Source organism: Mirounga leonina, unplaced genomic scaffold (assembly GCF_011800145.1).
Source record: "Mirounga leonina isolate KUSES-001 unplaced genomic scaffold, KU_Mleo_1.0 Mir_125, whole genome shotgun sequence".
In the NCBI taxonomy this organism is placed as follows: Eukaryota; Metazoa; Chordata; class Mammalia; order Carnivora; family Phocidae; genus Mirounga; species Mirounga leonina.
This window is the reverse complement of record NW_023270305.1, coordinates 76,126,973-76,144,658: the sequence shown is the minus strand read 5'-3', so window position 1 is coordinate 76,144,658 and position 17,686 is coordinate 76,126,973. Positions and strand designations below refer to the sequence as shown.

Below are 17,686 nucleotides of genomic sequence, written 5' to 3'. Positions count from 1 at the left end.
CCTTTCCCCACCTGTGCCAAGCAGCTGCCCCCACCCCAGGGCCTTTGCACTTGCTGGTGCCACCAATCCGATCAGGCTCTCGTCCAAGAACATCACACACCTCCTTCCCACCAATTTTAGCACCACCCTTGAACATCCCATCTAAAATTACACTCTCTAGCTCGTTGCCCTGATTTATTCCTTACCCGGATTTACTTTTTTTCTTTTTCTAAAAAGATTTTATTTATTTGAGAGAAAGAAGGAGTGGGGGAGGGGCAAAGGGAGAGGGAGAAGCAGACTCCCTGCTGAGTGAAGAGCCTGACCCGGGCTCAATGTGGGGCTCCAGGTGGGGCTCCTTGCAGGGCTCAATCCCAGGACCCTGAGATCATGACCTGAGCCAAAGTCAGACGCTTAACCGACTGAGCCACCCAGGCGCCCCTGATTTACTTTCCTTTCAAAGCACTTATCATCTCACACATATACACACCCACAAAGTGCCATGTATATTGGTGTCTGTCTCTCCCCTAATAACATGTGAGCTCCAATGAAAGCAGAGGTTCTCTGTTTTGTTCACTGACGTATCCCCAGCATCTGCAACAGTAGGTGTGTGTAGTAGGTGCTACATAAGCATGTGTTGAAGGCTGGAGGCTCCATAACCCAATTTTATGTATTGCATTTGAATTCTCTGAAACTCTTCCACTGTAATTCATGCCATCAGCCATCGCAAAGTGCTCATGTTAGGGTCTAAGTCTAGTTCTCTGGGTCCACAGCTTGTATGTCCTTGTGAAAACTCCCAGTACATCTGCAGTTTGTTAAGGGAGGACAGCGGGTTCTGGGGAGTCAGGCTGCCTTTGCTTGGCTTTTAGCCCTGCCCCTTACAAGGAGCTCAGGCAAGATGGCAACTTCCCAGAACCCCATCTGTAAAATGGGGCTAATAACAGTAACTTCTTAAAGTACTTGTAAGGACTGAACAAGGCAATAATAATAGTAACAGCGATCATTAATTGAGCACACACCATGTGCCAGAGAGCCCGCTGTGCATTTGACTCGCTTCACATTGTCCTGTCTTCGCAACAACCACGTGGTGTGGGCAGTATTATCATCCCAGGTTACAGATGAGAAAACAAACTGAAATCCAGAAAAGTGCCTTAGCTGAGGATATAAGAGTTGATGTATGAGTTTCTTCTGGCTGCTGTAACAAATTACCTTAAGTGTATTGTCTGAAAGCAACGCAAATTTAGGATCTCACGGTGCTAGAGGTCAGGAGTCTGACGTGGGTCTCACAGGGCTAAAATCGGGGTTTCTGCAGGGCTCTGCTCCTTCTGGAGGCCCGAGGGGAAGAATCTTTGCCTTTGCCTCTTCCAGCTTCTGGAGGCCACCTGTATTCATCCGCTCATGGCCCTTTACTCCACCTTCAAAGCCAACAAGGTAACATCTTCAATCTCTCTTTGATTCTGACTCTCCTGCTTCCTTATAAGGACCTTATGATTACACTGGGTCTGCTTGGATAAGCCGGGATAATCTCCCCATCTCAAAACCCTTAACATAATCACATCTGCAAAATCCCTTCATAAATTCTGGACGTCAGGATGTGAAGAGCTTCAGGAAGCCATTATTCCACCTACGGGTTACGAAGAGGCAGACCTGGGAGGTGAATCCCAGCTGACTTTCTGACCACTACACTTCTGTAGTACCCAGCAAGGCCTCTGGTTTTCAGCAAATCTTTGTCCCTTGCTGTAATGAAGGGAAAATGGGAAGCTTGGGGCCCAGGTTTGGGTTTTGGATAGGACATGAAACAGGAAGGTTCACCCCTTCTGCCCTGCTCCCCTGTAATATAGGATGTCAAAGATTCACAGCTCACTCTAAAAGTCACTTTCTCTTAAAAATAATCAGTCTCACCTCGTCCTCAAGCATATTATTGACTTTCAAGAAACTACAGACATATGATAAAAGTAGGTTGCAAAGTGGAAATGAAAGCCTTGCTTAGAGACAGGCTGCACCTCCCATGGGGGTGAAGGGCCCAGGCAGTCCAGAGTGGACCTGGAGCCAGGACGCCCCACAGTAAGAGGGCAGGTGAGGAAGAGCCTATTGAGGCCCCACAGGTGCTGGACCAGCCTGGGGGGACCTAGCTCAGGGTGCTCCAGTGAGGCACACACAGCCCAGTGACACAGATGACCTGGGACAGGAAGGGAGGTGGCCCGGGTCTTAGCAACAAGGACTGTGGAAATGTCAGCAAGCAGCAGAACACCAGGAGGCAAAGGGACAGGGCCAGTGAGCCACGTGTCAGCCACACGAGGGAATGATGCGCAGGCCCCCAAGTCGGGCTGGCGGCCTCTGATGGTTTCAACCTCTCAGGGTCTGGAAGGAGCTGGGAGGCAATTCCACGGCCCAGCAAATGAAACAGTTTGGGACAGAACCCTACTCCACCTGGGCGGCAAGGACACAAGGCAGAAGCCTTACGTGGGTACAGAAGAAGAGGGAGGAGACCAGAAGTTGGGAACGGATGGCAGTTTGGGGAAGATGAGGTATCCACAGCTCAGCAAGACTCCCAAATCTGTGGCAGTTGAACTCTGTCCAGACCTCACCTCAAGGGGCACAGGGCTGTCCCTAAATAGACACATATTCCCTCCTTCCACTTGAGGCCGGGTCATGAGCTGCCATGGTAGAGAGGGCTCAGTGCCTCCAGGTGAGCAGGACTGAGGACAAGGCCACAAGCACACTTCCGCACGACAGGTCATGACCACCATGACCTTGAATTTTAGAAGGAGGTACCCATTTGCATTATTCTGACACTCACCTTAAAGTATACACCTCTGAAGAAATTAGAGGTAAATAAACAGTGGGCTCTATGTTTTTGCGACCAAGCAATAATAATAATAATAATAATATAGATTGTGTGCTATAGATGTACTTTCCTTAATTATCCATCTTAGGTGACCATAGAATTTGTGGTCCAAATTGCGGCACTCTGAAGGGGAAAGAGAGTGTTTTTGCTAATATGCCAGGTCAACGGGTATAACAAACAGATATAACCTCTGAGCCCCAAGCTTCAGTCACATGCACCAAGGTCCCTGGGGGAGCTGCCTTTTCTGGAAACACAATAATGTAGAGGGATTATTCAATGTGGATAAGCTTCCTGAAACCTCAGACGTTCTTACTCCTTTTGCCAGGAAGATAAGAAACCTCAAAGTAAGATTCCTTATAAGGATGTGATGCCTACACTCTGGCCACGAAGTTAAATTCACATGTGTTTCTTTCTCCAAGAGATGATTAGTATTTGAGAGCTGCAGGTCCCACCTCGTAGCCTGATTTCCCTTTGTGACGTTTTCCTAAAATGGGTGCCTGTCTTCTCTGTTGTGACTCCCCAGGTTCATATGGGAACCATGAGTTCACAAGAAAGTCTCCCTTGCCTGAGTCTGCTCTAAATGCAAGTTGTTCAAACGAGGGTCCGTTTCATAATTATAGTGAGCCATGATATCTATGTAATGGATTGAGACCTACATATTCCTAACAATAACATAACATTGACTAGATTTAAAAAAAAAGAAAAAGAATCACCTTACATCATAAGGATAAGAATTATTTTATGGCATATTTTGTCAACACTACCTATGGGGCTATGTGATATGGTTAGGACTTAAAAATGCACTTCCTAGTGTGGGTTGCTATCAAAGTGTTAGATATTTGCAGATTTCCTTTCTCCTAAACCCTCGCAGTGCCCAGGGCACCTCACTTCCTCCTACCAGCCCCTCAGATGTCTTTCTCTCTCTGCAGAAGGCTACTTGATCCCTTAGGCTAGAACCAATGAAACAGTTACCTACTAGATCAGTTGTACATATGTGAGTCTTTGTGAAAAAAAAAAAAAAAGAAAAACAAGGGGCACCTGGGTGGCTCAGTAGGTTAAGCATCTTATTCTTGATTTCGGCTCAGGTCATGATCTCAGGGTCAGGAGATTGAGCCCCGCATTGGGCTCCATGCTGAGCGTGGAGCTTGCTTAAGATTCTCTCTCTACCTCTCCCTCTGCCCCTGCGCAAAAGAAAGGAAGGAAGGAAGGAAGGAAGGAAGGAAGGAAGGAAGGAAGGAAGGAAGGAAGGAAGGAAGGAAGATGAAAACAGAACCCTGTGCCTTCACCAAAGGGTGAAAGGGACATGTGAGTAGAAATCTCTGAGAAGCTAACAAAACAACTTGGCTAATTATCAAGAACTCCACGCCCTCTCCTGCAGCATCTGCCACCCCAGTCCTATCTGGGTCTAAGTGAGGAAGTGTAGATGGTTCACGTAGTGTGGTCTAATCCACCTCCCTTCTCTGCCACCGACTATGTAAGACAAATCACAGCTTGAGGACCTGGCCCCTTCTGCCTTCTGGTGTTTTGCTGGCAATCTTTGGTGTTCTGTAATTTGTAGACACATTGTCTTAATTTCTGTCTTCGTGCTCATATGGCATTCTGTGTGTATGTGTTTGTGTGTCTAAATATGCCTTTTTTTTTATAAGGACACCAGTCCTATTGGATTAGGGCCCACCCCTCTGCAGCAGGCATTGGGCTTCCAGCTAGTACTGTAATTTGGCAGAAGGGCTGGGGGTGGTTAAGCGGTTAGCCCCACATCAAAGGCTGCTTTTCGTGACTGCTGTCTAAGGAAAGGGGGAAGGGGGGATGTTGGTACAGAGCAGGAGGAAACCACTCTAGGCAGGATGTCTGGAAGGAGAGATAAAGCAAATTGCAAAGGTATTTTAATAGACATGCTGTTTCCATTCTTTACCATGTGTTTTCCATTCTGTTTTCAGTTACTTTTGACTTGAATTATGGGGCTCTCTCTTGGTTAAGGTAACTTAGATGCGGTTGCTTTTATACATCAAAATGAATACTGACTTTTTTGGGCGGGGCTGGGGATAATGGTAAGAGGCCAAGACAGAAAACACGTTGCTTTTCAGAAAGCTGGAAATGTTTTCTGTTCCCTCTTCCTTATGGGAGTGGAGAATGTCTGTTTCCAAGAGCCCAGAGCACCTTGCATCTGCTATGAAAAGGCAGCCCCAAGGATAAATGGTGTGGCCATTATACTTCCAAGGAGGGAGGGGACAGAGGGACAGGACGTCAGATAACCAGTCTTCCTGCTACAGAAACGGGGTGGATTCATCTGAGGTCTATAGCAAGGACTTCCTTTCTTTGTACTGCAATCTCTTCTCCTCTCAGATGCAGATAATTATATTGGAAAAAGGCTATTGTTAGAAGTTATGGGCGCCTGGGTGGCTCAGTTGGTTAAGCGACTGCTTTCGGCTCAGGTCATGATCCTGGAGTCCCTGGATCGAGTCCCGCATCGGGCTCCCTGCTCGGCAGGGAGCCTGCTTCTCCCTCTGACCCTCCCCCCTCTCATGTGCTCTCTCTCTCTCATTCTCTCTGTCTCAAATAAATAAATAAAATCTTTAAAAAAAAAAAAAAAAGAAGTTATGAAAATTGCTTTGGAAATCTTCAGGTGGCTTCTAAATAACTGAAAGTTAGGCTATTTCCAATCATTCAAAAGCTGCCCCCTGTCTTTGCTGGAGCCATGTTGCTCCATTGGCCCTTCTCAACATCTGGGACCACCGGCTACCTCCATGCTGTGGTAAAATACAGAAGAATCCTCCTTCTTCTGTGGGCAGAGATCAGAGTGAGAAGGGGGAGGGAGGTCCCGGGGCCACCTGACACCACTGCCTGAGTCCAGCCCAGTGCCAAACCTCATCCTGTCCCCAACTTGTGTCAGCCTACAGGGGGGACTCTGTGCGTTTCCCATGTCATCCAAGCTTCAGGAAAAGGCAAAAAGAGAGAGAAAAAGAGAGAGAGAAAGATCAGTGCCCTGACACTGTTGACTGAAACCTTTAATCTTGTTTCCTAGTTGTCTGGGAAGCATGGCATTTATCGAGTGAGAAAAATCAGAATGAAAAAGAGTCCTTTTGCAATTGTTTTGGTATCTTGGCCCTGACAACTGATCTAGACAACTGTTTTCTCAACCTATCAATCAGTCAATCAAGGAAAGAGGACACAAACACCAACCTAAAGATGTAATTTGGTGGAAATATCACACTGCAGTCCATATTTCATTTTATTGAGATTTCTTTCATCTGGGCCATTAGGTTGTCAAAGATAAGTCACATCTGTCAGGACAAAAAAAAAAAAAAATTGGCAGAAAAACTTATTTTACTAGTCCTGATGTTTTTAAGTGGCTTGTGGTTAGTTCGTAGATTCATGTCTAATCTAGAGTTACAATCCTATAATAAAAAAAAGTAAATCAAGCCATGAGGAAACTACAAATCAAACAAAACAAAACAAAACAAAATCATGCTTGTCCTTGTATGTGACCCATTGTTCCCATAACAATTTTACTTTCTCGGTAGCTTTATCTTATCTGAGAAGCACCAACTCTCCATCTACACTGGGCCCCAGCAATCCCCGGCTACATGGCCATATATAACATTCATCTCCACACCCCTCTGGCTACCAACTTGGGGAAGCCAGGAATTAGTTAAGGTTCAGAGGACTCTTTGTTATTCTCACCAGTGACATGGGTGTCTAAAAAACCCAAAGCAAAAAAGCAAACAAGTCACACATGAGCATACCAACACGACTTTAAGCCAAAACAGCCATTTCTTGCTATCGCCCCTCCTTCTTGATCCTCTTCACAGGCCCTGCTCACTGCTGGGCCGGCATGGGGCTGGGGGGCCTGCTCGTGTGCTGGGAAGAACAGCACTGTTGGTCCGCGCTGGGGCAGGTCCTCTGGCTGACCCTCACTCAATGATAGGACTCCAGGAGAAGCAGAAAGCCTATGGGAACAAGAAGATTGAGAACCTAACTCTGGCCCAAATATAAAAATAGTGTGGTGAGGAAATAGAAATGTATTTTCCATTAAATCAGAGAAACAAATCTGGAAAATTAGATCCGAGCCCGTTTGAGTCCCTGATGGCAGGGACTATGATTTATGAGGCCAGCACAGGGCTGTGCCTTCCGCACGGTAGATATGCCTTGATTTAACAGTACCATATCCACATAATGAGGCCTGGAGACATTTGTCCTGCTGCTCAGAAGTATTGGCTTTCTGTGAAGTCACTGTGACTATTCTCACCCAACACCCCACATCCAGTGACCAGGCATGCTGGCCTCCTCTTTCTTGAGCCCTGGCCTGTAACCTCGAGGAGAGCAGACCACCACCATAAAGCCCCAGATCACTAGCGCCAAGTCACATTTATGAGGACTCTGTCCTAGGCATTCCATGTGAAGCTGGCCATCGTGCCAGGCTGGTAACAAGCTCGTAACTCTGGGACAGGGACTACGTTGATTCTCACTTGAGGGCCTTGCTGATCAATGGAGCCCACCCACATGGATTGTTGTAACGAGAATCAGCACTCTCCCGTGAGTCTGACCTACATATAACGCAGGGCCATCAGGCCACTGGGCCACCACTGGCTCTGCACCACCCCCAGGGCCCCATTCTTGGGTACAGATGGAGCCCCTGCAGCTGGATGGCTCTGTAGCTCTGGGAGAAACGTGCCTTCCCTTTTTCTCCCAAACCCTGCCCTTCTAGCTCCTCCTCAGCCATCCCTCTTTCTGCCCCTGACCGTCCGATTCTTCCACATGTTACTATTAGTTATGAGCAGTTTGCTTCTATTGTTAGCAAAGGTGTTGGCAGTTGAACTGTGTCCCTCCAGAATTCATATGTTGAAGTTCCAACCCCTGTACCTTAGAATGTGACCTTGTTTGGAAATACATTTGTTGTAGATGTGATTAGATAAATTAGGGGTGGGCCCTAATCCAATAGGACTGGTGTCTTTATAAAAAAAAAGGCATATTTAGACACACAAACACATACACACAGAATGCCATATGAGCACGAAGACAGAAATTAAGGCAATGTGTCTACAAATCACAGAACACCAAAGATTGCCAGCAAAACACCAGAAGGCAGAAGGGGAGACAAGGGACAGATTCTCCTTTGGAGCTCTCAGAAGGACCCCACCCTGCCAGCACCTCGATCCTGGGCTTCCAGTCTCTAGAACAGTGAGACACTAAGTTTCCGTTGTTTAAGCCCCCCCACCCCGCCCCAGTCTGTGACGTGTGACAATTTGTTCCTGCAGTCTTAGCAAAAGGAATTCAGGGGGCATCTCTCTCAGAAGGTAAGGCATGCCCCTCTGGGAACCCAAGCCAAGTGCACCCCCGACACCCTCCACTGGATACTCTCCCCTGGGGACCGTGTGCATCCAGGGAGGTTGGATTATGCGTCCTTCTGCAGGTCTGTGTGTCATACAAGACAACCTACTTTCGGGCGCCTGGCTGGCTCAGTTGGTTAAGTGACGGCCTTCGGCTCAGCTCATGATCCTGGAGTCCCGGGATCGAGTCCCGCATCGGGCTCCCTGCTCGGCAGGGAGCCTGCTTCTCCCTCTCCCACTCCCCCTGGTTGTGTTCCCTCTCTCGCTGTGTCTTTCTCTGTCAAATAAATAAATAAAATCTTAAAAAAAAAAAAAACACAAGACAACCTACTTTCTAGACATGCATTAAACTAAAGGACAAAATACCCAGAGACACGTACAGCAAGGTACTACTCGTATAAATATACTTATAAAGAGATGCGTCCTTAAAGAAGACACAGAACTCTGTACATCGACACAAACCTCATCCACAGTGAAAGCCATTAACACGGCCAAGCACACACCTGCAACGTGCTCCCTGCATCATCCTAACTAAAATGAATAGATAACGGGATCTGGTTTTATGGACCCAATTCTGTTGATACCTGCAGCTCTGACCTACCTGATGGTCAGATCGTCTTGCTCTCTTGTTTCTTGTTGGTGGTGTTTAACACATGGGTCTCTATGGCTTATTTTCCATCTGAAGAAGTTAGGGAGCTTCTGTCCAGGGGATGTATCCCTATGGTCCAGGCAGCTCGCACTGGTGCTCACCTGCCTGGCTAGTTCACCTTCACACTAGGATGCCAGGGATTCGGGAAGGTCTGCTGGTTCAGCTTGACACCATCTCCATGACGAGCCTTGAGCAGCCTTCCACAGCCACGCGCAGAGTCAAAAATGAGAAGCGATGCATGACACAAACTCTACGTGATTAAAATTATCCCACCTCCACCTCTATGACAAAACATAAGTGCCAACATATAATGGCTTAATTCAGTGGTTCTTGATGTGTGGTTCTGGCTCCCTGTGTCCCTTTCAAAGGTTTTGCAAAGTCCAAACTATTTTCTTCACACTTGTTTGCTCTGTGGACATGTATATTTAGCACAAAAGCAGTGGTGGGGGATCTCCTGTGCCTTAGCAGGAATAGGGGTGGCCGCTCCTGTAGGGGAGACCAAACTTTACCTCTACCTTTGTAGGGTCTCCAGCTGTGCCTGAGAATTAAACTGACATAAGACATTAATAGGAGCGGGCGCCTGGGTGGCTCAGTCGTTAAGCGTCTGCCTTCGGCTCAGGTCATGATCCCAGGGTCCTCGGATCAAGCCCCACATCGGGCTCCCTGCTCTGCGGGAAGCCTGCTTCTCCCTCTCCCACTCCCCCTGCTTGTGTTCCTGCTCTCGCTATGTCTCTCTCTGTCAAAAAAATAAATAAAATATTTTAAAAAAAGACATTAATAGGAGCAAAGCACCCAGATTCTTACACGTCCGTGGGAGCCTCCATAGAAAAATGGAAGCCCCCACAGGGTGCTGGGTCTGTGTCTCTATACCAGGTTGAACAAAGAGAGGTAATTGTGGAAAAGGAACAAAATATACGGGGAGCTTAAAGGGAGATAAGAGGTATTTTAACACGGTCTCTTTGAATAGATTTCTCTGGGTCTGGACTCCCCGTCTGGTGATGAGAATGTTTCTTTCCTCCTGGCATAGGGAGAAATCATTCACATGGGAGCTCATTCAGGAAGAAAACCGATCAGAGCATTCTTCTGCACCTGCTGTTTTTTTAAGTTCCTGTGGCTTAAAATAATCCTTATGCCAGAAGTGGCATTTTTGAGTGATTTTATTCGGCCACCCTTCAGACATTAGGTCTAATCATGAGATGTGCCACCCTTATTCTTACTTGAAATCTATGTATTTTGGCCAATGGCGAGAAAGCAGCACATACTCAAAGAAAGCTGGTTCGAGCATATACTGTACCGACAGGACAGCATCGCAGACTTGCAAAGTGTTTTCTCCCACCTGGGGTCAAAATTGAGTCTTTATCCATGAGAAGATGCTCAACATCAATTATCATCAGGGAAATGCAAATCAAACTCACAGTGAGATATCACCTCACACCTGTGAGAATGGCTATTATCAAAAAGATAAGAAATAAGTGTTGGCGAGGATGTGGAGAAAAAGGAACCCTCGGGCACTGTTGGTGGGAATGCAGACTGGTGCAGCCACTCTGGAAAACAGTATGGAGGTTCCTCAAAAAATTAAAAATAGAGCTACCCTAAGATCCAGTAATTCTACTTCTGGGTATTTATCTGAAGCAAACAAAAACACGAATTCAAAAAGATAGATGCACACCTGTGCTTATTGCAGGATTATTTACAATAGCCAAGATACGGAAACAAACTAAGGGTCCACTGATGGATGAATGGATAAAAAACTATGGTCTATATACACAATAGAATATTATTCAGCCATAGAAAAGAAGGAAACCTTGCCATTTGCAACAACATGGATGGATCTTCAGGGCATTACACTAAGTGAAATAAGTCAGACAGAGAAGGACAAATACCATAGGATCTCTCTTATATGTGGAATCTAAATATATATATTTATTATTATGTATATTTATATTTTTATATATTATATTATTTATATATTTGTATACATATCTAAATATGTATATATTTACTAAGCTTATAGATACAGAGAACAGACTGGTGGTTGTCAGAAGTAGGGAGTAAGAGAAATAGGTGAATTGCTTTGGGTTTTTTTCTAGTTTAAATAAATAGAATTTAAAAATCTTTGTGCATTTGGCTTTATGTACAACAAATATATGTCAGTCCAGCCTTCAGGTACAAGGTATGTGATATGACATCCCTTAAACTACAGCTGTATCACAGAAAATTATAAGCCATAGGCTACTGAGCACTTAAGAAGCTATGGTCAGCAGCATTTAGCTTAGTTGCTAACTGCTAGAGTATCTCCAGGGAGACATGGTGTTCTTCTTTTCTTTAAAAAGCAAGTGGAAATTTTTTAGAAAGAGTGGAAAGTTTCCTTTTTCTGACAAGGAAAAAAAAGTCAGATTTTATGCTTCTTGATCTTGGAAACTTTCTGTCCATTTTTGTCAAAGGATGAAGCAAGAGTGAGAGCCTGGAGAGAAAGGGGACAATGGAGAGGCTTTACCTTTCTTTTCACTTTTGAGAGTTTATTTCTTGTGCTAGTTGAAAAGGAGAGACTCGAAGGAGAGGCAGTGAGTGTTCAGAAACTGGTAACAGCCAAATGACTTGCTCGGGAGCCAGTGGGACGGAAGTCAGAGGAGAGGCAGGACCTCAGTCAAATGTGCTCCTCATCTGAATGGGCCAGCCACACCATTGCCTCCGACTTTGGGCACATTAGTTAGCCTCTGGGCCTCAGTTTTCTTGCCTGTGAAACCCACCTATGTTGTTTCCTTTAGTCCCATCAGACTTCTTAACACTGACATTGCCACATCCTCAAAGGCCATGGACTCAACCTACTAAAGCTTGGCTTTCCTGTTGCTCCACGGAAATGGATCTCCAAAGTCACCAACAGCCTCCATATCACTTTGTCCAGTGGACCCCCAGCAGTCCCTAGCTTATTCAACACTACTGGCATTCCTCCTAGAAATACTTCAGTGCTCAGCATACCCATCCTTACCCTGCATCTCTCCCCCACCTCCCAGAGAGCCTTTCTCAGTCTTTACGCACCTCCTCCTCTGCCTGCCCCTTAAACCTGAGAGGCTGTGGGAACTTGACCTTTAACCCACTCCCCACAATCCACAAGCCTTCTTGGATAACTTACTCATTCTACTTTGGTTGTTTATTGTTTGTTTTAAATGACCTTTGGCTTGTGGTTCCTATGTCCATATCTCCAGTTCTTACCTTCCTCCTTGAATCTCGTGTCCATACAAGATTTAAAAAGCTTTTTGTATGGCTGTCCCCAAAGTGCCTCAGTTTTAGTAGGTCAAAACGGAATTCATCAAATTTGACTTTTCTATTTTCCTGAAGATGGTGGTAGCTTATAGTTACCTAAGTCAGGAGGCTGAAATTATCTTAGGCTCATCCTCTGTATCTAATCATCTATAACAATTTCTACTGATTTGACATCTTTAAAATATTCTTGAAACTGACACTACCTCCCCATTCCTACTACTACCACACTGCCTTCTTTTAACAGGACCAACACAGCAGCCCATGGTCCTAGGTTGGGCTTCCCAGGAGGAGATTCTGGAAGGAAGTGGGAAAATGGGACAGGGAAGAGGAAGAAGGTACAAAGGACATGGTTTCAAGCCAAGTGCCAGCTGCAGCCTGATCCCACAGAGGTGCACTTGAACGTAGACTCTGCCTTGGTTTGATCCAACTTGAGGAAGGGAGCTGGGCTCTCAACATTCCCACATCAGTCAGTCATTGCCAAGGACACACTGGGAGAAGGAGTAAAGGAGCCCCAGTAGCCCAAGGGCTGTCCACACAGAAACAGTAAAAGGGATCCAAAGGGACCCAATGGGGTCTAGGCAGAACATTGACACCATCTCCTTACACCTCCTAAATGAGCATGTGGTAGATTTCTATACTTCAGCCAAATTTATCTACCAAAACCAAAGAACTGGCCAGGTCAGTCTCCCACTTAAACCCTTTCAGTGACTTCCAACCTCTTAGCAGCACTCTGTGGAAACTGGCTTTCTTCACCATCCTAATAGGTATCAGAATCAGACAGGGGGAGGGCGACTGTGTTAAAATACAGCATGGTCTCCTGAAGATTCACACTGCACACGAGCTCATTAAAGCCTCTGAAAAGTCCTGCATTAAAGAAACCCATTCACTTGTTCAGCCAGGGAATTACTAGCCTTATCTGACCTTAACTTGAGTGCTTGCTTGTGTGTGTCTTGTGGGAGGTACCTCTTAACACACCTCTGTCAACAGACCTTGGGGGGAAGTGTTGGCCTAGAGGATAAAGTTCCTCAGCATAGCACAGAAGTCTCTCCATGGGCTGCCCTCACCTCCTCTCAGCCTCATCCCTGACTCTAGTAATGCCGAACTGTGTCCCAACCCATGACATACACCTTGACGTGTCGCAGGGGCCTCTGTGTCCCATTTGTGCTGTACAATTGAGCTTTCTGTCAAAGCTCAGGTCTATTTACACCCCTTCCAGGAGGCCTTCCTAAGATCCTATATCAGGCAGGATTCTCCAGAGAAACTGCATCAGATTACGGAGACCAAGAAGTCCAAAGATCTGCAGGGTGAGTAGATATGCTAGACCCTTAGGAGAGCTGATGTTTCTGTCTGAGTCCTAGAGCAGGGGAAAAAAACCTGAGGGTCTAGCTTGAAGGTAGTAGGGCAGAAAAATCTCCTTACTCTGCAGAGTCAGAGTTCTGTTCTATGTAGGCCTTCAAATGATTGGATGGGGTCCACCCTACTAGGGATGACAATCTGCTTTACTCAGCCTACTGACTCGCATGTCAATCTCATCCAAAAACACCCTTACAAAAATGCCCAGAATAATGTTTGACCAACTATCTGGGACCCCGTGGCCCAGTCAACTTGATGCATGAAGTTTACCATCACAGACCTAAGGGCATTTCTTGTGTTCCCATCACTTTTTACACATACAATTTCTATACCTTTTTTTTTTTTTTTTTTACCATCCTCACCATTTTTAAGTGTACAATTCAATAGTGTTAAGTGTGGGCGCCTGGGTGGCTCAGTTGGTTAAGCGACTGCCTTCGGCTCAGGTCATGATCCTGGAGTCCCGGGATCGAGTCCCGCATCGGGCTCCCTGCTCGGCGGGGAGTCTGCTTCTCCCTCTCCCACTCCCCGTTTGTGTTCCCTCTCTCGCTGTGTCTTTCTCTGTCAAATAAATAAATAAAATCTTAAAAAAAAAAAAAAAAAAAAATAGTGTTAAGTGTGCTCACATTGTTGTGCAACAGATCTCCAGAACATTTTCATCTTGTAAAACTAAAACTCTGTACCCATTGAACAATAACTCCCCATTCCCTTTTCCATCTGCTGCCAGTCCTGGCAACAACCATTCTATTTTTCTTTTTTTTTCCTCGATGGATTCAATGACTCTAAGAACCTCATGTAAGTGAAATTATTCAGTATTTGTCTGACTTATTTCATGTAGCTTTAATGTCTTCAAAGTTCATCCATGTTGTAGGATGTGTCCTCCTTTCTTTTTAAGGCTGAGTAATAGTCCATTGTGTGCATACACCAGATTTTCTTTATCCTTTCATCCATTGGTGGACACGTGGCAACTTCTACATTTTGACTTTTGTGAGCCATGCTGCTGTGAACACGCATGAGCAAACATTCCTTCATGATGCAGGTTTCAATACCCAGAATTGGGATACACTTTCCATATCTTTACTCAGACCAGATCATACTGGACTCTCATCTTGACCAAGCTGCCTTCCTCCCTTTCGGTCACACTGGACTTTAAGCTTTGGAGGGGAGGGGCTGAGCTTGATTCATGCTGCCAGCATGATGGTAAATCACTCAGCAAATAATAATTTCCTGCCCAGGAGTTTCCTTGTGCCCAACCCCCTCCACCTGATTTCTCTGAGGAGGACATCATGAGCTTTCGATGTCAGAAGAGTCCCATGTTCCAGGATCATTCACAAATTCTCCATTTCAAAGATTAGGATTCTGGGTGAGCTGGGAAAAAGGATTCTAACTAAAACCATGAGGGAGAGACAAGGGCTATTAAGATGTGCTTGGAAAGAATTGAGAAAAAAAACGTTGCATGTTACACTTTGTTTTCTTTAAAAGATGCTCTAAGTGGGACGAAATCCGTCTTTGATAATACTGTTTCTAAAGTTATAACATGTTTTTATTTTTTAAAGTTATGTCTTAAGACTTTAACTCAAAGACAATATTAGGAAATTATGCTGATGGCCTTTAATCTTGTCTACAGTTTAGGACACAGAGGGTGGCAGTCTGCCTTAATTTTAGGATCAGTTGTAGTGAACAAAATGAGAATGAATGAGTCTGAACATCTAAAGTGATGATGGCAATATGCACACGGGGGTCCATTTGTAATTCTTCCATGGATGTTCACACTACTGCCCCTCCCACCGTGCCTTCAATTTCATGAGGATTTCATCATCAAGACACAGGTTCAGGGCCAAAATGGCGGACATGTTGTAAATGATGAAATGGAATTTGGAAACCTGAGAATAAGAGTCTTCTTCGCATGGTGTCGAGACATCTTACCTGAGGTTGACTTAATGTGCAGTGTGCCACTTCCCAAAAGAACGAGGCATGCTTCTACTGTGGAAATTTTTCAAACGCTCGAAGCTGTGATGGCTGCCTCCTGTGTCTGGCTGTGTAGCACAGTGGGTTTCGAGTCCATTGAATGACTCACTTCCCTGCTCCTCTCCTGCATGCTTCAGCATTTCCCTCGTCCTGTGGGGACCCCCCTGGTTGCCAGCATCACAGAAGCACAAGCCAATACAAGGAGATGCACATACTATAAACCTCCCTCTGCTTGTCTGTGCCAAGAAATCCTTCTGGTCTGAGTAAGACAATCCAACGTGTTGGGTTTAGACACCAACATCAGCCAGCAGTGTCCTAATAGGTGACACGTTTCCCAGAGATGTGCAGTTAGAATAGACTTCAAAAGGCATCGGCCTCAGAAATCTTCTGGCAGGTAGCTTACCAGCCTTCAGAGCACTGTCTGTGGAAGGACTAGCCCTACCAGACACTCTCATTTTGGCTGTGTGGCCCCAGGTCCAGTTGGGGTTATTTCCCTCGGCTGGGCACATGCCCATTATTGTCAGGGCTGTGAAAGGAGGCAGACATGCCGGGCTTCTAGAAGGCGGAGGAGTTGCCTGGGTTTAAAACTTCTCAGGTCTCCTTCCAGCTGGCAAGCTGTTTCTGCTTCGGAGACAAAACTCTGATGCTGCCCTCCCACTTTCCTGTGTCCTGACCCTGGTGTGAGCATTCATCTCTGGGCTCTGCCTCCCCCCCAAATCACACACGTGGCTCCCAGACCCGCTGGGGGGGGGGGGGCACGTGGTCGTTCCAGGATCCCCACCCCAGCCTGGTAGCCAGGCCAGGGATCCTGGCATTCCTCATCCTCTGGAATGTCCCTTCATTCTGGTTAACTTGGCCCCAAGCCCTTGTGGTAGAAATGAGGCAGGAGTCAGCTTGTTCTTCTGGCAGGGACACCAGGGAAGGCTCCTGCCGAGCTCTAGCTTGGTTACCTGCTCCCACGGAAGAGTGAGCTGTGTGCTTTTCCAGTCGGACTCCCCAGGCAGCTCCAGGACACCAGTGGAGTCCACGATGGACCAGAGGCAACTCCTGGGTGACTCTGCTTATCATCCTTCTGCCTCCTCTTCCTGGGATCAAGAGCCTTGATGGGCATTTAAACCATAACATCACATTATCTACAGCGCATCATAAATAGGACTCTAGAGTAGCAGACCAAATGGTAACTTTTGCTAGTCCTACACACAATGACTTGAACAATTCTTGTACGAAATGTGCAATTTACCATTACCTCAGGGGCTGATGTAAGAAGCTGCCCTCGGCCCTCCCCTGCTTTGCTCCTCGGCCCTCCCCTGCTTTGCTCCCTCATTGGGCTTGTAATGTTGTGGCCTCCCTCGGAATGGCCAAAGCGGAGTGTGCAGCTGGGTCATGGGAGTTTGGGGGTAACTTCAGCGTCTTCCTCTGAAACCATTCCTGACTTCCAGGGAATAGTAGCCTGAGCCTTATTTGTCCACATGAATTAACCAGCTAAGTGCTGGTGCCTTGCCTATTTCCCAGGTGGAAGGAAGCCTGCTTTTACCATCTCTTTCTTCTTCTCTCCCTCACTTCTCTGTTTTCTTATGCACAGTGTCCTTTTGTTCTCACTGGGACTGTTCTTCCCGGCAGGCCTCTGTGGCCCCTTCTCTCTGTCCCAAAGCTTCATTGCAGAGACATTCTCCTCCTTTGAGCCACAGCCCCCTCTCTGCCTCCTTGGCCCGCAGGGAGGCACCCCGCATTGTTGGGGGCTGCCGCAGGCTCTCCTGGCCTCCCTTGTACCAGTCCTCTGCTCTGCCCCAGTACCATGTGGGGTGCAGAGCCCCCTAAAACCGCATCTCCTCCTAGAGTCTGAGACAGAAAGAAGAAATGAGTCTTCCAAAGACTCTGTGTCTAAATTCACACCCACCTCACTTTCCTACACAAAAAATGCCACCATATCAGCAATCAAAAACAAAAGACAGAAAGAAAAGAAAACATTTGTTATAACAGTGATAATGAACGATAGCTCCTCTGAACTCTGCATTCCAGAATCTGGGATGTCAAGTTTACATTCATTGACTATCAGCCCAATTAGTTCTGCTCAAACAAGGACTCTGCCCTCCCTCTGCTTGTGCATGCCCCTTGCAAGGGAGCAAGAAAGACCCATCCAAAGTAAAGGAGTCCTCACGGCAAGCCCACCTGGCCACGTGAAACGGTGCTTCTCCCAAGTGAAAGCATGGTTCGCAAGAGCAGGGTGCTGGTCCCCATCTCGGCCAGGGGATGGCCGCTCTTACTGCCTGGTGATGTGCAAGTCAAAATTAGGACCGCATGACT

At 46.4% G+C, this 17,686-nt stretch overlaps 1 protein-coding gene across 4 annotated transcripts in view; it reads left to right on the top strand.

The window, feature by feature from the left end:
- FHL2 (four and a half LIM domains 2) overlaps positions 1–17,686 on the top strand; it is a 66,637-nt gene that overhangs the window by 6,798 nt on the left and 42,153 nt on the right. Inside the window, exon 1 of one of the 4 annotated variants that reach the window (XM_035001874.1) lies at positions 1,133–1,407. The exons of the other annotated variants lie outside the window; for them this stretch is intronic. Within the exon in view, the coding sequence (XP_034857765.1) occupies positions 1,375–1,407 (33 nt within the window). The 5' untranslated portion in view covers positions 1,133–1,374. Of the gene's footprint in view, positions 1–1,132; positions 1,408–17,686 lie in introns of those variants that run through there. 4 annotated transcript variants of the gene reach the window in all.